Genomic DNA, 21217 nt, shown 5'->3' with positions numbered 1-21217 from the left:
TCCATCTGATCATCCACACATCCCTACTTTATATAATGGTTTTATTATAACAATAAAAAGTAACTATCTGGTCCCAGCATTATGGCATAGCAGGTTAAGCCATTGCCTGCTATACCAGCATCCCATATAGGTGCTAGTTCGAGACCCTGCTGCTCTACTTCCAATCTAGCTCCCTGCTAATGTAATTGGGAAGGCAGTGGAAGATGGTCCAAGTGCTTGGGCCCCTACACCCATGCTGGAGACCAAGAAGAAGCTCTGTATCCCTAGCTTTGCCCTGGCACAGCCCCAGCTATTGCAGCCATTTGGGGAGTGAACCAGCAAATGGAAGATACATTTCTCTCTCTCTCTCTCTCTCTCTCTCTCTCTCTCTCTCTCTCTTCCTCTGTCTTTCAAATAAATAAAAAGAATTAATTAAAAAGTAAGCTATCTCTTAATCATAAAGAGTTCTTCACTGAATTGAAAGCGGTTCCTTCTATAACTTGAAAGAGCCAGAGGGAGAGGTGGCAGACAGCACTGTGGAGAGGTAAGGTAAGCCACTTCAATTTCCTGCTAACGCAAAGAAAGCAGCTGACTATGGCCCAAGTACTTGGGCACCTGCCACGCATGTGGGAGGCCAGAATGGAGTTCATAGGTCCTGGCTTCAGCCTAGCCTAGCCCTAGCTGTTGCAATTGGAGAGTGAACCAGTGGATGGAAGATATCTCTCCCTCTCTCTCTCTCTCTCTGCCCCTTCTCCTCCCTCCTCCCCCTCCCTCTCTCTCCTTCCTCCCTCCCTGTCAAATAAATCAATAAATAAATTTAGGCAAGGAAGGAAACAAGGAAGGGAGGGGGCGGGGGGGAGGGAGGGAAGAAAGAAGGAACAAAAAGGAAGGAAAGAGCAAGCCAGCCAGTGGGACACTTCTCTAGGAGAAATGGCTTATCATACTTTACTGATCAAAGGAATCACTCAATAGACTAGTAAGTTTGCATATTCCTAGGCCTTACCCTAGGGATTCTAATTCAGTAGATCCTAGTGGATTCTGAGAATCTCATTTCTAACCTGCTCTTGGGTGATGCTGAATGAGGCTGCTTAACCAACACCATAATTTATGGGGCCCTGGCTTGAACAATATGATATTGTATTTGCTCAGTTACTTTTAAAAAAAAGTGATTTATCTCACTCAGGCAAATTTTATGAACTGTTACCTTCAGAGGAAAAGGAAAGCATGTCATGATTACAAATAATGCCTAGCATTTACTCAATGTCTACATATAACATACTGTTCTAAAAGTTTTACACAGGTGTACTTTACCCAAGCTTCCTAACCACCTTAGAGTTAAATAGTCTTACTGTCCAGTTTACAAATAGAGTAGCTCCACAGAGATTGAACAATTTCTCCAATATTATACAGTGTAGGCGTTCTACCACAAAGGTACTGCTGGAAACTTTTAAAATAAGTTTGAGGTCATAATATCTCAAGTTGAAATAACTATGTATATGTGTCATGTATATATCAGATAAAGATAAAAATAGACTTTTTTTCAGTCTCAGAAATTCTAGAAGTATGAAAATGAGAAAAGGAACATTTCACTGAAAAACTAGAATCCTTCTTTTCAAATTATAAATATATGCTAATCTTTTTCAAACTGGTAACCACTTTTCTCTTATAAAGAACAGTTAATAAATTTCATAACTTAATATCATTGAAATTATTTTTTCTGGCCATTTCAATTGTAATTAAGAGTAAAAATAGCAAAAATTCCTAGAAGACAAATTTAACTTTTATTTTCTTTTATTTTCAATCATCTAGTGATAGAAGCGTTTCTGAGTCAAAATTATTTTAAACATCATTTGGTTAATGGTGGATCTTCTATTGAAATACTAATGGGTGAAGATTACATACCTTGTTTTTAAAATAAACCTCAATTGGCAAAATGAAACCAGCATACCCAGATTCTTCTACTTTGTAAGGTGGATCTTTGCACACTGTAACATTAAAAAAAAGAGACTAGGTAAGATGAGAATAATAAATGAAAATACATTTTTCTTTTTTTTAAAAAAAAGAGAAAACATTCTACCACCTAGATCACCCCAAATTTTCACAGCTTGTTACCAGCCCCCCAGACTAGTCTCTCATCAGTCTTCATTTCTTCTCCACAATCTAGAACATTTTTCAACATTAAGTGAATATGGAAGTTCTTTATTCAAATATTGGTGGATAAGCCATGGTTATTAGTGAGTGGCCTTCAGTTGTTAACACCCACTTTAAATCTTTAGGAAAATTGAGGTTAGCTCCTAAAGAGCCAAAAAGAACTCTAGGTTTCCTAACAAATGTGCTATCTAAGTCCAGTATTTCATGTAAATAACGTCCCCATCTGAACTCTCTTGGTTGAGACACCCTGATTTCCATGTCATTGTCCTTTAGAAAATCCCAAGCCCAGAGTCCTTCTATGTGACTGATGCCCATGAATACTCATTACCACTCTTCTTTCCAAAAAGGAAATGCTTATTGAAATACTGGTCTACATACAAGCACGTAAAATATAATTACATCTTAAGACTGTTCTTTTTTTAAAGGTTTTTGTATTTCTTATGGAGTTAGAAGGAAGCAAGAATGCTAGGCAAGTTCTTGGGAGGAAATGAGAGACTCTAGGATGCTAAACAGGATTTCATCACGCTAAAACGTCCATTAAACAAATCAATCATACACCGACTGAAATTATTTTGGTTAAGATTGTATTTGGCAAAATCGCAGAATAAAATATCTGTGTTGAATATCAAGGCCACGTGTCCTAGAAACCTGACTCCTTCAGCTGTTCCAGTTTACTTTCTGATCCTGCCTCCTGTTGTCAACTACCAAACCCCTGTGCTTCATTCAGATGCATTGGTTACCCCAATTATTCCCAGATTTCCCACCTAGGCCCAGTCCCCTCGGTGTCCTTGCATCACATCATGAAGCTATTCTTAGCATCCTCTGCTAATCCAAATCCCAACTTCTTCGCAAGGCCCTTCGAGACCACAGAGCAGTATCATCATTTCCCCTTCTACCCTCTTCAAGCATTCACTGTCTGAATCACTGTTTTGACACTCAGATGAGGGCCTCATAATCATATAATTCAAGAATCATGGCAGGCGCCGCGGCTCACTTGGCTAATCCTCTGCCTGCAGCACCGGCACCCCGGGTTCTAGTCCCAGTTGAGGTGCTGGATTCTGCTGTGGCCTGGGAGTGCAGTGGAGAATGGCCCAAGTGCTTGGGCCCTGCACCTGCATGGGAGACCAGGAGGAAGCACCTGGCTCCTGGCTTCGGATTGGCGTAGCCCCTGCTGTGGCGGCCATTTTGGGGGTGAACCAAAGGAAGGAAGACCTTTCTCTTTGTCTCTCTCTCTCTCTCATTGTCTAACTCTGCCTGTCAAAAAAAAAATCATATTCTAATTTACTTTCACTCCTCGAGGACAGAAAAAATACTCCCTTTAGGGAGATACAGAATGTCAAGGGTTCAAACCACACAGCCAGTGTACCTATGTACCAACCTGTGATCCACCTCAGACCAGACAGGCTACCTGTACAAAGTTATTTTACCATTCTGAACCATGGATTCCTCTTCTAGACAGTGTTAACATTAAACAGGGCAACTAAAACATACAATGTTGGGTTCCCCCCAAAATTCATATGTTGAAGTCCTAACCCTTAACAGTAATGGTATCCAGAGCTGCGCCTTTGGGTGGTGATTAGGTCATGCAGGATCGAATGAATGGGATTAGCACCCTTATAAGGGAGGATATACAGAATTCTCTTGGTTAGACATTCCACAAGTACAAATGTTGGTATAAAGACGTATACTTAAGGCAAAATTTTAACATTTGACAAATCTATTTTACCCCACCTTCGAAAAATTTCCCTAAACTGACACCAAAAGAAGTATAATAAGCATAAGTTATCTCACTTGACCTTGTAAGTTTTTCTAATTTAAAGAAAAAAAATGAATAAAGAAAAGGAAAAGAACTCAGATTGGCTTCAGTCTTGCATCTACTGACCACCTGCTAACCAGTCATGAATATTCAAATACCCCAGAAGGTAGCAGAGAGGCAGATGCAACTAAATGCACTGAGCAGCCTCCACCTCACTCCAGCAAGAAGGTTAATGTCACACCCACGACATTTCCAGACTGCAGATTCCCTTTACAGAACAGCAGTTTCAGTGTCCAGGTTGCTTGGGATTAATCATGCCAATGTCATCTGAAGGAAGTTTATTTTGTGGGCTGCTTCACATGCCAGAGAAGTTATAGCTGTTCCTCTATATACCCTTTTGTATAATTCATTTTCTCCATTTTGCATGCAAATTGCTCCTATTATAGGAAACAGCTGTTAGTGAGCACACATCTTATAGTTGAAGGCCTTGGATTTTTTCCCACTCCTAAAGGAAATGATCTGCTATGTATTAATATTCTATGGAAGTCTGGTTTTATACGAAACTGTTTACTAACTCATACCTCAACTATTTTAAATGCAACATTTTCATCGATAACAATGAACAATGTCCATAAAGCACACTGAGTTCTTAATTAGACACAAACAATGGAAACTTTTTACATACAAACACATGATGCAAAATCAGTAGCAATGTAAATATAAATTGACAGTTCTAATCTGAAGAAAGTCAAGTTAGAGGAGGTTGTTTATTTATTTGGGTATCTTATAATCATTAACATGGTTTTAAGTAAGTTCTAAAAAAGAAACAGGAGTTAAAACTAAAAACACTTCACCCAGTAGGGATAGTACACCAGACACGAGCAATTATTTTTAAATCAGTAGAATCATGCTTGGGAAGAATCTTCCTGTGTACCCAATACAGAGCTGGATCCAGTTCTGATAGTACCACATTTTAAGCAACTGAGTTAACCAATTAGGTTAACTTAGAAGATTTCAAGGTCATTTTGAAACTAACATTCTATAGACATAAATAACAGGTTCTCTTTCCTCTCCTTCCACACATTACTATCCAAATACTCTAAGGTTCTACCCAGAAGACATTTCAAAATTCTCTTTGTCAAAGTAATCACATTTATCACATAAGTCTTATCAAGATACAACACCCAAAATTCATGCCTGATAGGAACAGACAAAAGTCTGTTTAAAACAATGAGTATATGGACTTTCTTTTCCACTAAAATAGTTTTTCAAAATAACAAGTATACTACAGATTCCCAACATGTAGTATAATGCTATGACACATAGTGATCATTAACCTGTTTAATTTGTAAGTTGAAAAACAGATTCACAGAAAGGAAAACACAAAAAAGAAAAAAAAACAGATCACAATTTGGAAAACCCAAAATAAGTAATTCTTATTAATAAGTAAATCCTTACTTATTTATTGAAATATTTAATATTCTCCTTTAGGAGAAAAGAGTTTGATACACAGAAATAAATGATCTTTACATGAATAAATGAATTCTCATTTATATAATAAATTATATATAATAAATAAATTTGATTACTAGGACTCAATTTTAGCAACTCCCTCCCACCAAAAAAAAAAAAAAAAAAAACACCACTCACAGGCATAAAAATCACCCCTGCTAAATCCATAAGACCTTCATTTAAGCTTTAGAGATATCAATAGGCAGTAGTATTTTTTTTTTTCACTAATTCTCAGGAAAACAGCTGGTGGAGTCCTCTCCACAGCATTGCTCTGGTTTGTTTGCTTAGACCCTATCATTCACAGTGATCTGAATACATTTGTTAAGGACATGGCCCGGTCACCCATTGATAATTATTGGTTTTCATTTTAGAAGAGCCCTTCTGAGAGGAAACACCAAATTCTGTCTATATAAAGACTGCTATTGCCACTGTTTTTGTGCCAAATGTCCCTTCCAGCTTGAGCATTTTGGACTTCTTCCCTTCCTGCTTCCGTGTCACCACATCAGAGCCCCCAGGAATGGGAAAATCAGCGTCCTGCACGGCCCATCTTGCTGTTCCAGCAGTTCTATGGAGCATCTGGAATTCCAGGGCCAGACTCTAGAAGCCTGAGCACCAAGGGGCAGCCCACCACACTGCCACTACACATGGCCTGAGTTATTACATACCTGGCATCTTGAAAAAACCAACAGTTGGGTTTTGCTTTTAATTTTATAAGCATGTGTTCAGCCCCTTTTAATCAATTTCTAAACAAAAACAAGATATATTTTCCCCCTTTGCATTGTACTGCCCCACTTCACTGAAAAAGGACTAAAGATATCATTGAGTAAATCTGGAGTTATGTTGAGTTGTTTTTACATTGTTTATTGTTTTAAAATTAAAATACAATTCTAATACTTATGTTTCCTACTGAATTAGTAATTATGTGACATAATTAAATAACTTTCATAAACTTTATTTATTTTTTAATTAGACAGATAGAGTTAGACCGTGAAAGAGAGAGACAGAGAGAAAGGTCTTCCTTCCGTTGGTTCACCCCCCAAATGGCCGCTATGGCCGGAGCTGCGCCAATCCGAAGCCAGGAACCAAGTGCTTCTTCCTGGTCTCCCATGCGGGTGCAGGGGTCCAAGCACCTGGGCCATCCTTCACTGCACTCCCGGGCCACAGCACAGAGCTGGACTAGAAGAGGAGCAACCGGGACTACAACCCGGCGCCCATGTGGGATGCCGGTACTGCAAGTGGAGAATTAACCAAGTGAGCCACTGCGCCGGTCCCTTAACTTTCATAAACTTTTTTTTTTTCTTTGACAGGCAGAGTGGATAGTGAAAGAGAGAGAGAGAGACAGAGAGAAAGGTCTTCCTTTGCTGTTGGTTCACCCTCCAATGGCTGCCGCGGCCGGTGCACCGCGCTGATCCGATGGCAGGAGCCAGGTGCTTATCCTGATCTCCCTTGCGGGTGCAGGGCCCAAAAACTTGGGCCATCCTCCACTGCACTCCCTGGCCACAGCAGAGAGCTGGCCTGAAAGAGGGGCAACCGGGACAGAATCCGGCGCCCCGACCGGGACTAGAACCCAGTGTGCCGGCGCCGCAAGGCGGAGGATTAGCCTAGTGAGCCGCGGCGCTGGCCAACTTTCATAAACTTTTAATGCCAGAAACTAGATCAGTTAGCTAACAGAGTAGAACTAGACCACCTGTCTACCTTCTTAGAATTCACTACAAGATGACCCAGTCAAAAAGAACCCTGCTGGGGCCAGCGCTGTTGTGTAGCTAGTAAAGCTGCCGCCTGCAGTGCCAACATCCAATATGGGGGCCGGTTCGAGTCCTGGCTGCTCTACTTCTGATTCAGCTCTCTGCTATGGCCTGGGAAAGCAGCAGAGGAAGGCCCAAGTCCTTGGGTCCTTGCACCCATGTGGAAGACATGGAAGAAGCTCCTGGCTCCTGGCTTCGGATCAGCACAGCTCCAGGCGTTGTGGCCAATTGGGGAGTAAACCAGTGGAATGAAGAATTCTCTAACTTGTTTTTTTTTTTAACTTTTATTTAATAAATATAAATTTCCAAAGTACAGCTTTTGGATTACAGTGGCTTTCCCCCCCCCCCATAACTTCCCTCCTACCCGCAACCCTCCCATCTCCCGCTCCCTCTCCCATTCCATTCACATTTTCAATTATTTTTATATACAGAAGATCAGTTTAGTATATATTAAGTAAAGATTTCAACAGTTTGCACCCACACAGAAATAAAAAGTGTAAATACTGTTTGAGTACTGTTATAGCATTAATTTACATTGTACAACACATTAAGGACAGAGGTCCTCCATGGGGAGTAAGTGCACAGTGACTCCTGATGTTGACTTAACAAATTGACAATCTTGTTTAAGGCATCAGTAACCACCTGAGGCTCTTGTCATGAGCTGCCAAGACTATGGAAGCCTCTTGAGTTCGCCAGCTAACTGACTTTCAAATAAGTAAATAAATCTTTAAAAAAAAAAGAAAAAAAAAAAGAACCCTGCCTAGCTACACAGTCTCTATCAGTACTCTAAAACAAAAACGGTAGCCTCTCGATTCTGCTTTCCACCTTTTTGCTCATTGTGTCATATTAAATAATTCTAATAGATATGCTACCAAGTCACATCCTCTCCCCTACTTAATTCAGAGCTCTCCAAAGGTTTTGCCTTAGGCTTCCTCTCATCAGACCACCATGTGTCAAGTTGAGTTGAATTAATGAAACATAACTTGATCATGAATTTCAAAGGAAAGGATGGAGTGAGTCTGTCAGTTGAGAAGAAAGCATGCAAAGCTTGCATAGTGCAAAAAGTATACGCAAAGGCATTAAGAAAGTAAGACTCAGTATAGTAAGATCATCAGTATCAACAGAAACAACAAGAAAATGGTAAGACAAAAGATAATATGAAGTTTATGCTATGGAAAGCCAAGACACTGTGGCAAAAAAAAATGTCCTACATGAAGGATCTTGGTGTATGAGACCCCAGTGGAAAGAAGTGGTCATCAAAAAAAGGAAGTACTTTTCTCTGAAAGGAGGAGAGAATTTCCACTTTTCTTATTGGGGGTGAACCAACGGAAAAGGAAGACCTTTCTCTCTCTCTCTCTCTCTCACTGTCCACTCTGCCTGTCAAGAAACAAAACAAAACAAAAACCATGAGAGTATTTCAGGCATGAAAAGCCAAGACACTCTGGCATTAAAAAAAACAAAAACAAAAATAAAACCCTAAACGAAAGATCTTTGCAAGTGAGATCCCAGTGGAAAGAACGGGCCATCAAAGAAGGAGGTACCTTTCTCTGAAGGGAGGAGAGAACTTCCACTTTGTGACCCTGTTGGAATAAGATCGAAGTCAGCGAACTCAAGAGGCTTCCATAGCCTTGGCAGCTCATGACAAGAGCCTCTGGTGGTTACTGACGCCTTAAACAAGATTGTCAATTTGTTAAGTCAACATCAGGAGTCACTGTGCACTTACTCCCCATGTTAGGATCTCTGTCCTTAATGTGTTGTACAATGTAAATTAATGCTATAACTAGTACTCAAACAGTATTTACACTTTTTATTTTTGTGTGGGTGCAAACTGTTGAAATCTTTACTTAATATATACTAAATTGATCTTCTTTATATAAAAATAATTGAAAATGAATCTTGATGTGAATGGAACGGGAGAAGGAGTGAGAGATGGGAGGGTTGCAGGTAGGAGGGAAGTTATGGGGGGGAAAAGCCACTGTAATCCAAAAGCTGTACTTTGGAAATTTATATTTATTAAATAAAAGTTAAAAAATTAAAAAAAGAAATTAAAGCTTGGATAAAATAGTCAAATTTCAGAAGGTCACATTGGAAAGCCAGCATTGGCTACATGGGAAATGATTTGCTATAGGAGTAACTAAGAAATACTCTCTATATTTGACAGAGACAACTTCATTTCAGTATGGGCTACTACATCTGAGAAGCTGGTCATCTGAGGCACAGCTCTCTGTGGCTTTTTTATTTTTTACTCAAATATATACAAGTTCAAATATATACAAATATATACAAGGCTACTAAAGAGTCACATTTCCCAAAATGATCACCTTATGATTCTTGCATGTAGCAGAAGTAAACAATCTTCTGGTATCACAATTTGCACAGACACCCACATACTAGACTTGGCACCATTATTAAGACTGATGCTGTTTTTTATTAGGGTAAAACAAGAAACTTAATGTCTTTGTTAACAAAATCATTCCATTTTCTTATTAATATAGACCCATTTATTCTCAATATTAGCCTAATTAATTCAATTTAACAAGCACTCTGTAATCTTAGGGCTATAAAGCTAAGGTGAAATCTTGCTATCAATCTAGTCAAAGACTGTCACCTGCTAAAGTGCAAGTCCCATTCTAGAGACTGGAGGGAGGGAGGAGCAATAAATGCAACTGCCATGATTCCTGCACTTATTAAACTTATATTCACTGTTGGGAGGCAAGGAGGAGCAAAGAAAAGAATATGCCCTTAAGAAAATATTGAGAAAGTACTGAGTTAAGTACTGCATGAAGATAAAACATTAAATAGTAAGAAAAACTAGGGTAAAATTAAAGCAGGATGATATGACAAAGAGAATGGGAACCCCTTTTTATTTTATTTCATTTTATTTATTTTTTAAAAGACTTATTTATTTATTTAAGAGGCAGAGGAAGAGAGAGCAAGAGAGGTCTTCTATCCACTGGTTCACCCCCCAGATGGCTGCAACACAAGAGTTGCCCCAACCGGAAGTAAGGAATCAGGAACTTATTCCGGGTCTCCTACACAGTTGCAGGGGTCCAAGCACTTGGGCCATCCTATACTGCTTTCCCAGGCCATAGCAGAACTGGATCAGAAGTGGAATAGCCAGGATTCGAAACACTGCCCATATGCAATGCCGGCATTGCAGGCAGCGGCTTTACCTGCTATGCCACAGCGCCAGCTCCATCTTTTTTATTTTAGAATCATTGTTCCTCTCTAGGAGATAACAGTTAGGCTGAAACTTGGGATGGGAGGAAAAGGAGCAGATGCATATTGGTATGGCAGGAGACAAACAGTATTTAAATTGATTATAAAGGAAGATGTATAAACAACCTATAGAAAGACTATTTTTTTTGTATTTAAGATTATATTTAACCAAATGCAAATTAGTTTTTACAAATATATATATGTAAATTTAAGATAACAGAATAGTTGTGTTTAAAATAAAAGATGCACTTATAATGTACCTGCAATTGATGTGTTTGGGTCAAGAATATAATCATTCATCAATATTGAAAAATAAAAAGGGAAACTCAGTGTCTTGAAAGCTAAACTGGAAATATTTTTAGATTTTATAGAGAGCTTTGTTAGTGTCTAAACTGAAAAAGAGTCAACAAATTTAGTCATCCTGCTTGTAATGTTTCCAGTGTGGAGAAGTATAATTTATTTGAATGCTCCACAGACTCTTGATAAGTTTGTACATGTCAATCTGTTTTCATTCATTAGGGGAAAAAACTCTTTGTGACAATGCATTCTGAATTACACAGAACAAAATGTAGCATATATTTCATTGGAATCATACTGATTCTTCTTCCAATATCATGTCTATTTGTAATAAAATGAAATTACATTTTTAAGTAGTAGCAAGCTTTTGCTTTCTCTTATCAAAAGTAATTAAGATTATGTCTCTACAGTAAGGCAAAGAGGATTAAGTGAGGGAGAAAAATTTATTGACCAGTGTTTTATTAACAATAAAACTTTTTTGTTTGGTTTTTGAGAATGTAAGAAGGCTTAGAGAAAGAGAAGAAATTCAGAAAAAAAGAACATATATTTTTGTCTTTGAAGTATTGCTTCGGTAATTGAGATCTAATCATTCTTTTTGATAAATAAGTTAGTAGTCAAGGCAGAAGGAAGAAAAAGTATAATTTGTTTATGTTTTTTAAACTTTTATTTATTTATTTTTTCATTTTCAATTCTCTTTATATACAGAAGATCAGTTTAGCGCATATCAAGCAAAGATTTCAACAGTTTGCCCCCACATAGCAACACAAAGTGAAAAACCACCATTGGAGTACTAGTTATAGCATTAAATAACAGTGTACAGCACATTAAAGACAGAGATCCCACATGATATATTTTTTGAAAATTAATTAATTTTCTATGCAATTTCCAATTTAACACCAGGTTTTTTTTTTCACTTTCAATTATCTTTATAAACAGAAGATCGATTCAGTATATACTAAGTAAAGATTTCATCAGTTTGCACCCACACAGAAACACAAAATGTAAAAATACTATTTTAGTACTAGTTATAGCATCACTTCACATTGGACAACACATTAAGGACAGATCCCACATGTGATGTAACAATTGACACTCTTATTTATCATGTCAGTAATCACCCAAGGCTCTTGTCATGAGCTGCCAAGGCTATGGAAGCCTCTTGAGTTCACCAACTCTGATCTTGTTTAGACAAGGCCATATGCAAAGTGGAAGTTCTCTATCCCTTCAGAGAAAGGTATTGCCTCTTTGATGGTCCATTCTTCCCACTGGGATCTCGCTCACAGAGATCTTTCATTTAGGTTGTTTTTTTTTTTTTTTTTTTTTTTTTTTTTGCCAGTGTCTTGGCTTTCCATGCTTGTGAAACTCTCATGCGCTTATTAGCCAGATCCGAATGCCTTAAGGGCTGATTCTGAGGCCAGAGTGCTGTTTAGGGCATTTGCCATTCTATGAGTCTGCTGCTTCCTATGCAGTATCATTCTCTCCTTTTTAATTATATAAATTATTTGCGGACACTGGTTTTATTTATGTAATCCCTTTGACACTTAATCCTATCTTTTTGATCAATTATGTAGTTAAATTGATCACTTTAACAAGTAAGATGGCATTGGTACATGCCACCTTGATGGGATTGAATTGGAATCATCTGGCACATTTCTAGCTCTACCATTAGGGGTAAGTCCAAGTAAGCTGTGCCGAACTGTACATCTCTTCCCTCTCTTGTTCCCACTCTTATACTTAACAAGGATCACTTTTCAGTTAAATTTAAATGACTAAGAATAATCAACCAATGAGTAGAACAAAAAAATACTAAAAGGAATAAAATAGTAAGTTTTTCCTCCACAGTCAGGACAAAGGGTGATCAAGACATTGTTTCTCATAGTGTCCATTTCACTTCAACAGGTTTCCTTTTAGGTGCTCAGTTTTTTTCTTTCAATAAATGCTCAAGCTCTAAGGGTCATTTTTAAATTTACTACACCATTTTCTCTTACATAGCATGCAATCCATTTTTTATTTTTTATCTTTAATTATTTTCCAATTGAGGATAGTGATGTGTAATTCACAAGAGAACTATCCATTGCACTAGGGTCATAGAAATGGCAATGTGTTATAAAATAATCAAATATAATAAACAAGAATTAGAACCCATTTTCTGTTAGAAAGTAAACACTAACTTCAAAGAAACACCAAAAGATGATCCAATTTTTATGTTTCTTGATTAACGTTTGCTTTATTCTCTTTTCAGTAGGAAAAACAAATGCTTCCAGGGAAGGATCCAAAATCATCATAACTTTACAGGAGTGGTTAAGAACAAGATTTCTTTTCAGCACCTTTCTTTTTCTCTTTGTTGGTATTTGAAGAGAGAAAGCCTATTGTAACTTCCATCTAATGTAAGCTCCATCAGGCATTTTAAAAGAAGACAGAATGAGGGTGATCTAATATGACAACTGACCATACCATAGCCTTTTAGAAATATGGTTTCTGTTTAGCCTGACAATCTTTCAATCTTCCCCCACCAAAAAAAATCAGGGAAAATCTAATCCACCATTCTAAATAAGAGTTTTAAAATTACATACCAGGAAACCTTACATTCCCTATAATGTGTTTTAAAGCAGTTCTACAAAACCAAGAAGGCACTTGACTCAAATAATGAAATTTTAAATAGTCCAAGGATCAATCCTAAATTTTAGATACAATATTATAGTTCCTTAAGATTATGTGAGAAAAAGTCAATTGCCACAAAAACAAAATAAAGAATGTTTGTTGAAAAACTTTTACATTATAAAAATCTATATCATTAAAGTAATATTTTTGAGAGTATGAAATTTTATTTACTTGCTTGCTTGCTTACTCCTACCACAGTAGCAACCTACTGTTTTCTCTCTAACCTATCAAAATGAGATACCTGTATCTCTTGGTTAGGTTTTTTTATTCTGGTATGTCTTTGAGCTAAATAGACAAAGTAAGAGGAAAGAATGCAAATGTAATTGAAAAAAAGTTGAAAAAACACAGAAATAATGGTCAAGGTTATAGGTGGGAACTCACAAACTAAAACACCTAGGAACAAATTGAGCAGCAACAGACATCAGTCAGTGAGCTGAATTTTCATTTATTTTAAAGGAACAGGTGTGATATTGCCAAAAGATAGGGGAGAGGAGGAGATTTTAATGAGTAGTAATAATTTTAGAAAATATTGAATAAAAGATTGTACGATAAACTGAAGGGATCCAAAACTGTAGTGTATGAGAAACATTCCAATGAACAGTAACTGAATTGGGTATCCCTTAACATTTTTCATATTGATACGCCAAGTAAATAAGCTAAGAGGAAGGATTAAAAAAAATAGGATTTAGAAACCCGTGAACAAGAGCTTTAATGTTATTTAGGAATAATAGAAAAATTACCTCACTGAGAATAGATACAAAGGTATCCCAATAATGCACAAAGCACCTTGAATATTGCTCCCAAATAAACCAAGGAGAATGAGAAATGCAGAAAACAGAGACAGAATATGAATAGAGACCAAAAGGAGGCTGAAGGTAAAGATGCTACCAGAAATTACTACTGCACCCCAAATGAAAGGCCAACAATTCTCAAGTATACTGCTGAAACTTGATACAAGAACTGTTAAAAGTGTTTTGTTCACTTAAATCAAGAGCCCATCAACAACTAGAAACAGAAAGCATTTTATGTCATAATAAAGTAAGTGCAATATGGAGAGAGAACTTAGCAGTCAAGTGCCAGAGCTCTGGAGGAGTCCTGTGTTCAGATCACATCTTGGACACTCCCTTAATATACTCTATTTCCTCATTTATAAAATGGAGCTAATGCTATTGCCTACTTCATATAGCTCCTGTACACTTCAAGAGATCATCCACGCTAAAAGTACAAATGCGTTAGTCCCTATTAACCTTGAGAACATGTAAAAGGTGCAGTTATCTAATAGTAGTCTAATGCCAATCATAAGCATCCAGGAACTTATTTTAAACTTTCAAAAAACCTTCTCAAAAAAGGCCAATTTAAATATATATACTTGTAATCAATTTAAACCTTCTCATATCTGTTTTTAGTTTTTACTTCGTAGCTCCTGGAGAAGGATACATAGAAAAAGAAAATATTTTACACTAGGAATTCTTTCAGCTCAATCCACCACTCACTCACAGTATTAGCAATTAGTTCACAGTAATCAGCCCACCTTCAAGCTCCATGTAAGCACATTCTGTGAAAAGGCACTAAATAAAGCTTCCAAGGTTATGTATTATAAACCAGTAATACTGAACTTTTTTTTTTTTGACAGGCAGAGTGGATAGTGAGAGAGAGAGAGACAGAGAGAAAGGTCTTCCTTTTTGCCGTTGGTTCACCCTCCAATGACCGATGCGGCCGGCGCATCTCGCTGATCCGAAGCCAGGAGCCAGGTACTTCTCCTGGTCTCCCATGCGGGTGCAGGGCCCAAGGACTTGGGCCATCCTCCATTGCCTTCCCGGGCCATAGCAGAGAGCTGACCTGGAAGAGGGGCAACCGGGACAGAATCCGGCGCCCCAACCGGGACTAGAACCTGGTGTGCCAGCACCGCAAGACAGAGGATTAGCCTGTTAAGCCATGGCGCTGGCAATACTGAACTATTAAAGGCCGGCCGCGGCTCAATAGGCTAATCCTCCGCCTTGCGGTGCCGGTACACCAGATTCTAGTCCCTGTCGGGGTGCTGGATTCTGTCCCGGTTGCCCCTCTTCCAGGCCAGCTCTCTGCTGTGGCCAGGGAGTGCAGTGGAGGATGGCCCAAGTGCTTGGGCCCTGCACCCCATGGGAGACCAGGAGAAGCACCTGGCTCCTGCCTTCAGATCAGCGTGGTGCGCCGGCTGCGGCGGCCACTGGAGGGTGAACCAACGGCAAAGGAAGACCTTTCTCTCTGTCTCCCTCTCTCTCTCACTGTCCACTCTGCCTGTCAAAATAAATAAATAAAAAATACTGAACTACTGCAATAAAACAGATGAGTAGACAATGAAATGTAATCTGTTTCAGTCCTGTGGTCTAGTGAAAGAGGAATTAGTAAGGAATCAAGAGACATAATTCTGGCTCCATTTCTACCACACACTGGCCATCTGACCTTTGGAGAGTCCCTTTAACCACTGACCATGGTCCTCCTCTGTCACATAAGAATCCAGCTTCCATTTAGGAGGCTTCTAAATCTAAAACGCTATTACTCTTAAGACAAGTCATACGTGCTACTTCTATTTTAACTTAAAGGCAGATGTATTTTGTTTTTAGTATTTTGGTTTCAGCATGAAGATAACACCACATCTGCCATAACATAACCAGGAAACCGAAACAAAATAAGCAAACAAACAGCAAGAACAAAAGATTCAGAATTGTTTTGATTGTGTTGTGGTAAAGGCTTTTTCTTACAGAAGAATGTTATTTTCTTTAGACGATTAAACGAAAGAATACAGATTTTTTTAACATACAAAAAACTTCTACAAATTATACTTTAATTTTCTTGTTTCCATGCTTAATACAAATTCAGATTAAATATTCTGAGGAAGAAGCTGTTTTACATGCATACATCAAGCTAGAATTAGGTTTATCTGAAACTTGATATAATTTAGCTTTAGAAGTATATCAACTATAGTGTTAAAGAATGAAACAACAGAACATACTGGTAGCATTTATAAGAAATACCATATTTTAAAGAAGGTAAAATAGAAAATTAAATCAACTGTTTGCACATTAGACATAAGATATTATGTAAAAGGCTGTAGAATGTTATTATCTTATAATATTGCACTTGTACCACTGTTGCTCTTAATCACATTGAAGTATTACATTGAAGTATTACATTGCTTCTTAAATAGAATGCACCCTGCCACAATGCAGTCAATCTTAATAGTATTCCAGAACAGCGTGCCCATATGAAAGATAGGTTGATGAATAGGTTTATGCCTATTCAAGAAGATGAAACAGCTCAATAGAAAGATTAAATAAGGCTCCTGCTAGTAATTGAATCTTAAAGAGAAGAAAACAACTCAAACCAAATGTTACAGGCAAAGGTCAAACAACAGAATAATTAAGATCCTAACTTGAAGAGCTAGCTAATGTTTGCTCATTCAGCATAAATCAGAAGGAAAAAAATCTTCTTCTTAAGTATGACTGTAATAACTTTTGTTGAATCAGTTCCAAAAGATAAATTATAAAACTGAGTGAAAGCAAGCTAAGTTCCAGCATCACTTTTACAGGGAAGCATTCCTATCAGAAAACCATTGGGTCTTAAGTACAAAATGAAACATTAAATTCCTAGTATTGTATCATACTTTAAATTCTATACTAATAAAATATCAAATATTCATAGAAATATGAATTTTCCTAATAGCTTTCCAGGTAATTCTTAAGTCTACTATGGTCCAATCCATTTATTTAAAAGGAAATAGAAATTTACAAAGAATAAACCAGCAATTTCGGTTCCCAAAGTATTTTTGTTGACTTAATGTCCAACCACCCATTCCAAACCATTCTAACATGGGTATAACTAACTGGATGAATGTCTCTCTTTGTCTGTCTGTCTGTCTCTCTCTCTCTCTCTCTCTCTCTCTCTCTGTATGTGTTCAAATGTAACTTATAAAACAGAAATACAAACTTATTTACAAGAAGATGTGAGACTATAAAAGGGCTAAAAGAATAACCAAAAGAAAAATTATTTATACTATCAGATAATATTTTAGAGGCCTTCTAATCCCATCTTGAGAAAAATCCTAGTTTATTACATTTATCGTGGGACAACAGGCACATCTGTGCTTTATAAAAATTTTTCTCTTTGTGTACTGTCATTTCCTATGTTGAGAATTCACTATCTAACTTTGTTTCTTGCCCAGATAACCACATTTTTCGGCAATGACACTGCCATCACTTAAGAAACAAATCATGTGAATTAGTACACATGTTCCAATATCATGTCTGTGGAATACATACAATCATACAGAAAGACTACCAATAAACTAAATAAGCTTTTCCTACTTTATTCATTCTTTTTCTTTGTTACTCTGTTTTCATAACAAATGCTGGTAGGTAAGCTCTAAATCCATCTGACTATAGTTTGGGTTTGGGAAAGGTAGAAACTAAACAAAATTTGACATCATAAAGATATTTTAATAAATATTATGATTTATTACAAATAAATGAATTTGCTTTCACAATCCTTCCTAAATAAACACATATCAAACACTGCAAATAAGTCATTTTTTCCATACATATGACAAACAGTAGTAAGGAATTTAAAGACAGCAAATTTCAAATAATTTCTTCCTTGGAGATAATAATAAAGGCATGATTTATTTAATACATTTCACCAAGTCCCTGAAAGATCAGTGATGGATCCCATCATGTATAAGGAAATAAGTAGCACAAGAGCCCTGCCAGCCATTCCTTTCTACAGATGGAATATGACAACTTAAGCAATTTACTGAGAGGTCAGGGAACTAATTCCTGGCATTCAATCAATAGCTATTTATTAATGACTCTTACATCTAGCATTCTGTGCTGGATGCTTATGTGAAAAATATTTTCATCTTTTTTCCTATTTATACGTTCTCATTTTTCTACAAATAAAAATTCTTGCTTGCATAATAAAAGAAAAATCTTTAAAATACTAAAGTGATGCTGAGTGAACTCAAGAGGAATTTAGAGAAGAATGAGGTCTCTGGAATTTGAACTATTTGGAAAGCCAAAGATGACCAAGATCTAGGTCCCCCTCCTGTGTGACCCTTCCACTCTACATCTTTCCTATGGAGGAAAAAAACACACAAGACATTAATTAAAAGTTCCATTTTGTAGAAAACTGGATTTAGAGGTAGCTAATCTGTGTTCTCTGCTCCTCTACCCTGTCCTAATTATAGAGCCAGCTAACTTAGGTTACTTAATATCTCTCTATGTCAGTCTTCTAGCCATAAAAAATAAGAAGCATCTGCTCCCCATGTAGGACCTCTGTCCTTAATGTGTTGTACTATGCGAATTAACGGTAAAACTACTACCTAAACAGTATTCTATACTTTGTGTCTTTGTGGGTGTAGTCTGTTGAAATCTTTACTTAGTATATAGTAATTTTATCTTCTGTATATAAAGATAATTGAAAATGAATCATGATGAAGAATGGGATGGGAGAGGGAGTGGGAGATGGGATGGTTGTGGGTGGAAGGGAGGTTATGGGGGGTGCCACTATAATTCAAAAGTTGTACTTTGGCCGGCGCCATGGCTCAACAGGCTAATCCTCCGCCTTGCGGCGCCGGCACACCGGGTTCTAGTCCCGGTTGGGGCACCGATCCTGTCCTGGTTGCCCCTCTTCCAGGCCAGCTCTCTGCTGTGGCTAGGGAGTGCAGTGGAGGATGGCCCAAGTCCTTGGGTCCTGCACCCAATGGGAGACCAGGATAAGCACCTGGCTCCTGCCATCGGAACAGTGCGGTGCGCCGGCCGCAGCGCGCTACCGCAGCGGCCATTGGAGGGTGAACCAACGGCAAAAGGAAGACCTTTCTCTCTGTCTCTCTCTCTCACTGTCCACCCTGCCTGTCAAAAAAAAAAAAAAAAGTTGTACTTTGGAAATTTAAATTTATTAAATAAAAGTTAAATTAATAAATAAATAAAATTAAATAGTCAAAAAAGAGGAGAGCAACAAAAAAAGCAAAGCCATGCAAATTCACTGTAACACACTGTGTACTTTATAAGAAAATTATTTCGTAAGTGCTAAATCCCTACCAAATATTAGTCTTAATCATGAACATTTTGCAAACATTTATGCATACTTTCAAATAAACAGGGGCAAAGAGAAGGTCCCATTTAGCCAAAACTTCTGACTAATCAAGAGATAGATAAGAGATACTTAAACAATACCTGCCTTTAGGATGTCATCCATAATTTTATAGATATAAAATTCCAGTTTAATATGGATATTCCACCATCACTATACCATGTAAACTAAATGCATTCAAAATATGTGATTAGATAACATAATACTGCTAAACTATTAAGATTGAATAAGTAAGTTTTCAAGTTCTTATTTTATAAATATGGTTTACAGGAATTTCATTCTTTTTATGTTTTATTATTTCTCCCTGGTTTTAATCTTAGCTTCATTTTTAAAGAATTATCTATATATTTATGTGAAAGCCAGAGAGGGAAAGACGGAAAAATCTTTCATGTAGTGGTTCAAACCAAAAATAGCTGCAACAGTCAGAGGTGGGCCAGGCTGAAGCCAGGACTTGGAACTTATCCAGGTCCCAAACATGGGTGATAGACACCCAAGTACCTGGGAAATCATTTGCTGTCTTCTAGTTGCATTAGTAAGAAGCTGGGTCAGAAGCAGTGTAGCCAGGACAGGAACCAGCACCCTGAAATGGTATATACATGTCCCAAGTAGCAGCTTAAATCACTGCACCGCACTGCCCACCCACTACCCTTGATTAATGTGTTATGTCTATGAAAATAGTTGTCTATGTTTCAAGGGATTTTTAAAAATTAAAAGCTTATATTATTTAATTCTACTGGGATTTTTATTTGCCTTAGATTTATTGAGAAAACAGAAACTACATTAATAAACTACTATGCAAATTTCCAAGTTACAAATGCATTTCTTGGAATAATTTTCTGGAAAGTTCCCACCATCACCACGAGTACCTAATTAATTTTAACCAATGTGTTGCTGGCCATTTACTTTGTTCTTTCACAAATACCATACCTTTAATATATACCAGGATCAGGAATGCCAGCATGAACAAAATAAAGACAACCACAAATAGGTCATAGTTATTTTCTAAATAAGCATTTTAGATCTCAATTAAGAATTTTAATTGCCCTCCACTCCAACAGTCATGGCATTAAATGAAGGTGCCAAATCATTTAATAGCACTAGATGATCATTCTAGATTGAACATCTGATGGATCTAAACCAATCATATACAAAATCTACATAGGCCTAACACATTTTTTAAAGCAATGGTTCTTGTTAGCAATTAAAACAAAAGCTTTTCATAAGCTATAAAGCACTAATGCAAATACCAAATAAACCAAATTTAGAAATATCTTGAATTTTAAACCATATCATTTCCTTAATCACTTGAGTTCAACAATGTTACTATAATTCAGCCTTCTTCCAATAAAAAATTGGCCACTCTCCCTATAAAAGCTCGACTTCCATTCTTTTCATTTCTGCAGTATTACTAGCATTATATGTAGTTACTTCTCAAAGTTCATGGAAAATGAAATTAAATAAATGCATTTTGGTAAAAAAATTGTTGAAATCCATGGGATTTTCCATAAACTTCTTGATAACTGCCTGTATGAATGGACTTCAAAAAATTTTGATGCCAAAATAAAATTATCTTTTGAATCTATTTCTCTATGAATGTTTTGAGTCAGTCTCATAGCTAAGACTCTGTTAGATTAATGACGCCTAAAGCAGTGGTCTCTGTATCAGGAATGTCAGCATCACATGGGAGATTTATGAGGCATGACAATTCTTGGTTCCTACCTCAGATTACTTAAATCATAAACTCTAGGGTAAGTCCAGAAATCTGTTCTCCCAA

General features: G+C 37.2%; 1 protein-coding gene across 3 annotated transcripts in view; it reads right to left on the bottom strand.

The window, feature by feature from the left end:
• MLLT3 (MLLT3 super elongation complex subunit) overlaps positions 1-21217 on the bottom strand; it is a 398946-nt gene that overhangs the window by 136824 nt on the left and 240905 nt on the right. For all 3 annotated transcript variants that reach the window (XM_062208143.1, XM_062208142.1, XM_062208141.1), the window contains one exon: positions 1882-1964. In XM_062208143.1, the coding sequence (XP_062064127.1) occupies positions 1882-1964 (83 nt within the window). The remainder of the gene's footprint in view (positions 1-1881; positions 1965-21217) is intronic.

This window comes from Lepus europaeus, chromosome 12 (genome assembly GCF_033115175.1).
Source record: "Lepus europaeus isolate LE1 chromosome 12, mLepTim1.pri, whole genome shotgun sequence".
In the NCBI taxonomy this organism is placed as follows: Eukaryota; Metazoa; Chordata; class Mammalia; order Lagomorpha; family Leporidae; genus Lepus; species Lepus europaeus.
This window is presented reverse-complemented; position numbering and strand designations above follow the sequence as displayed.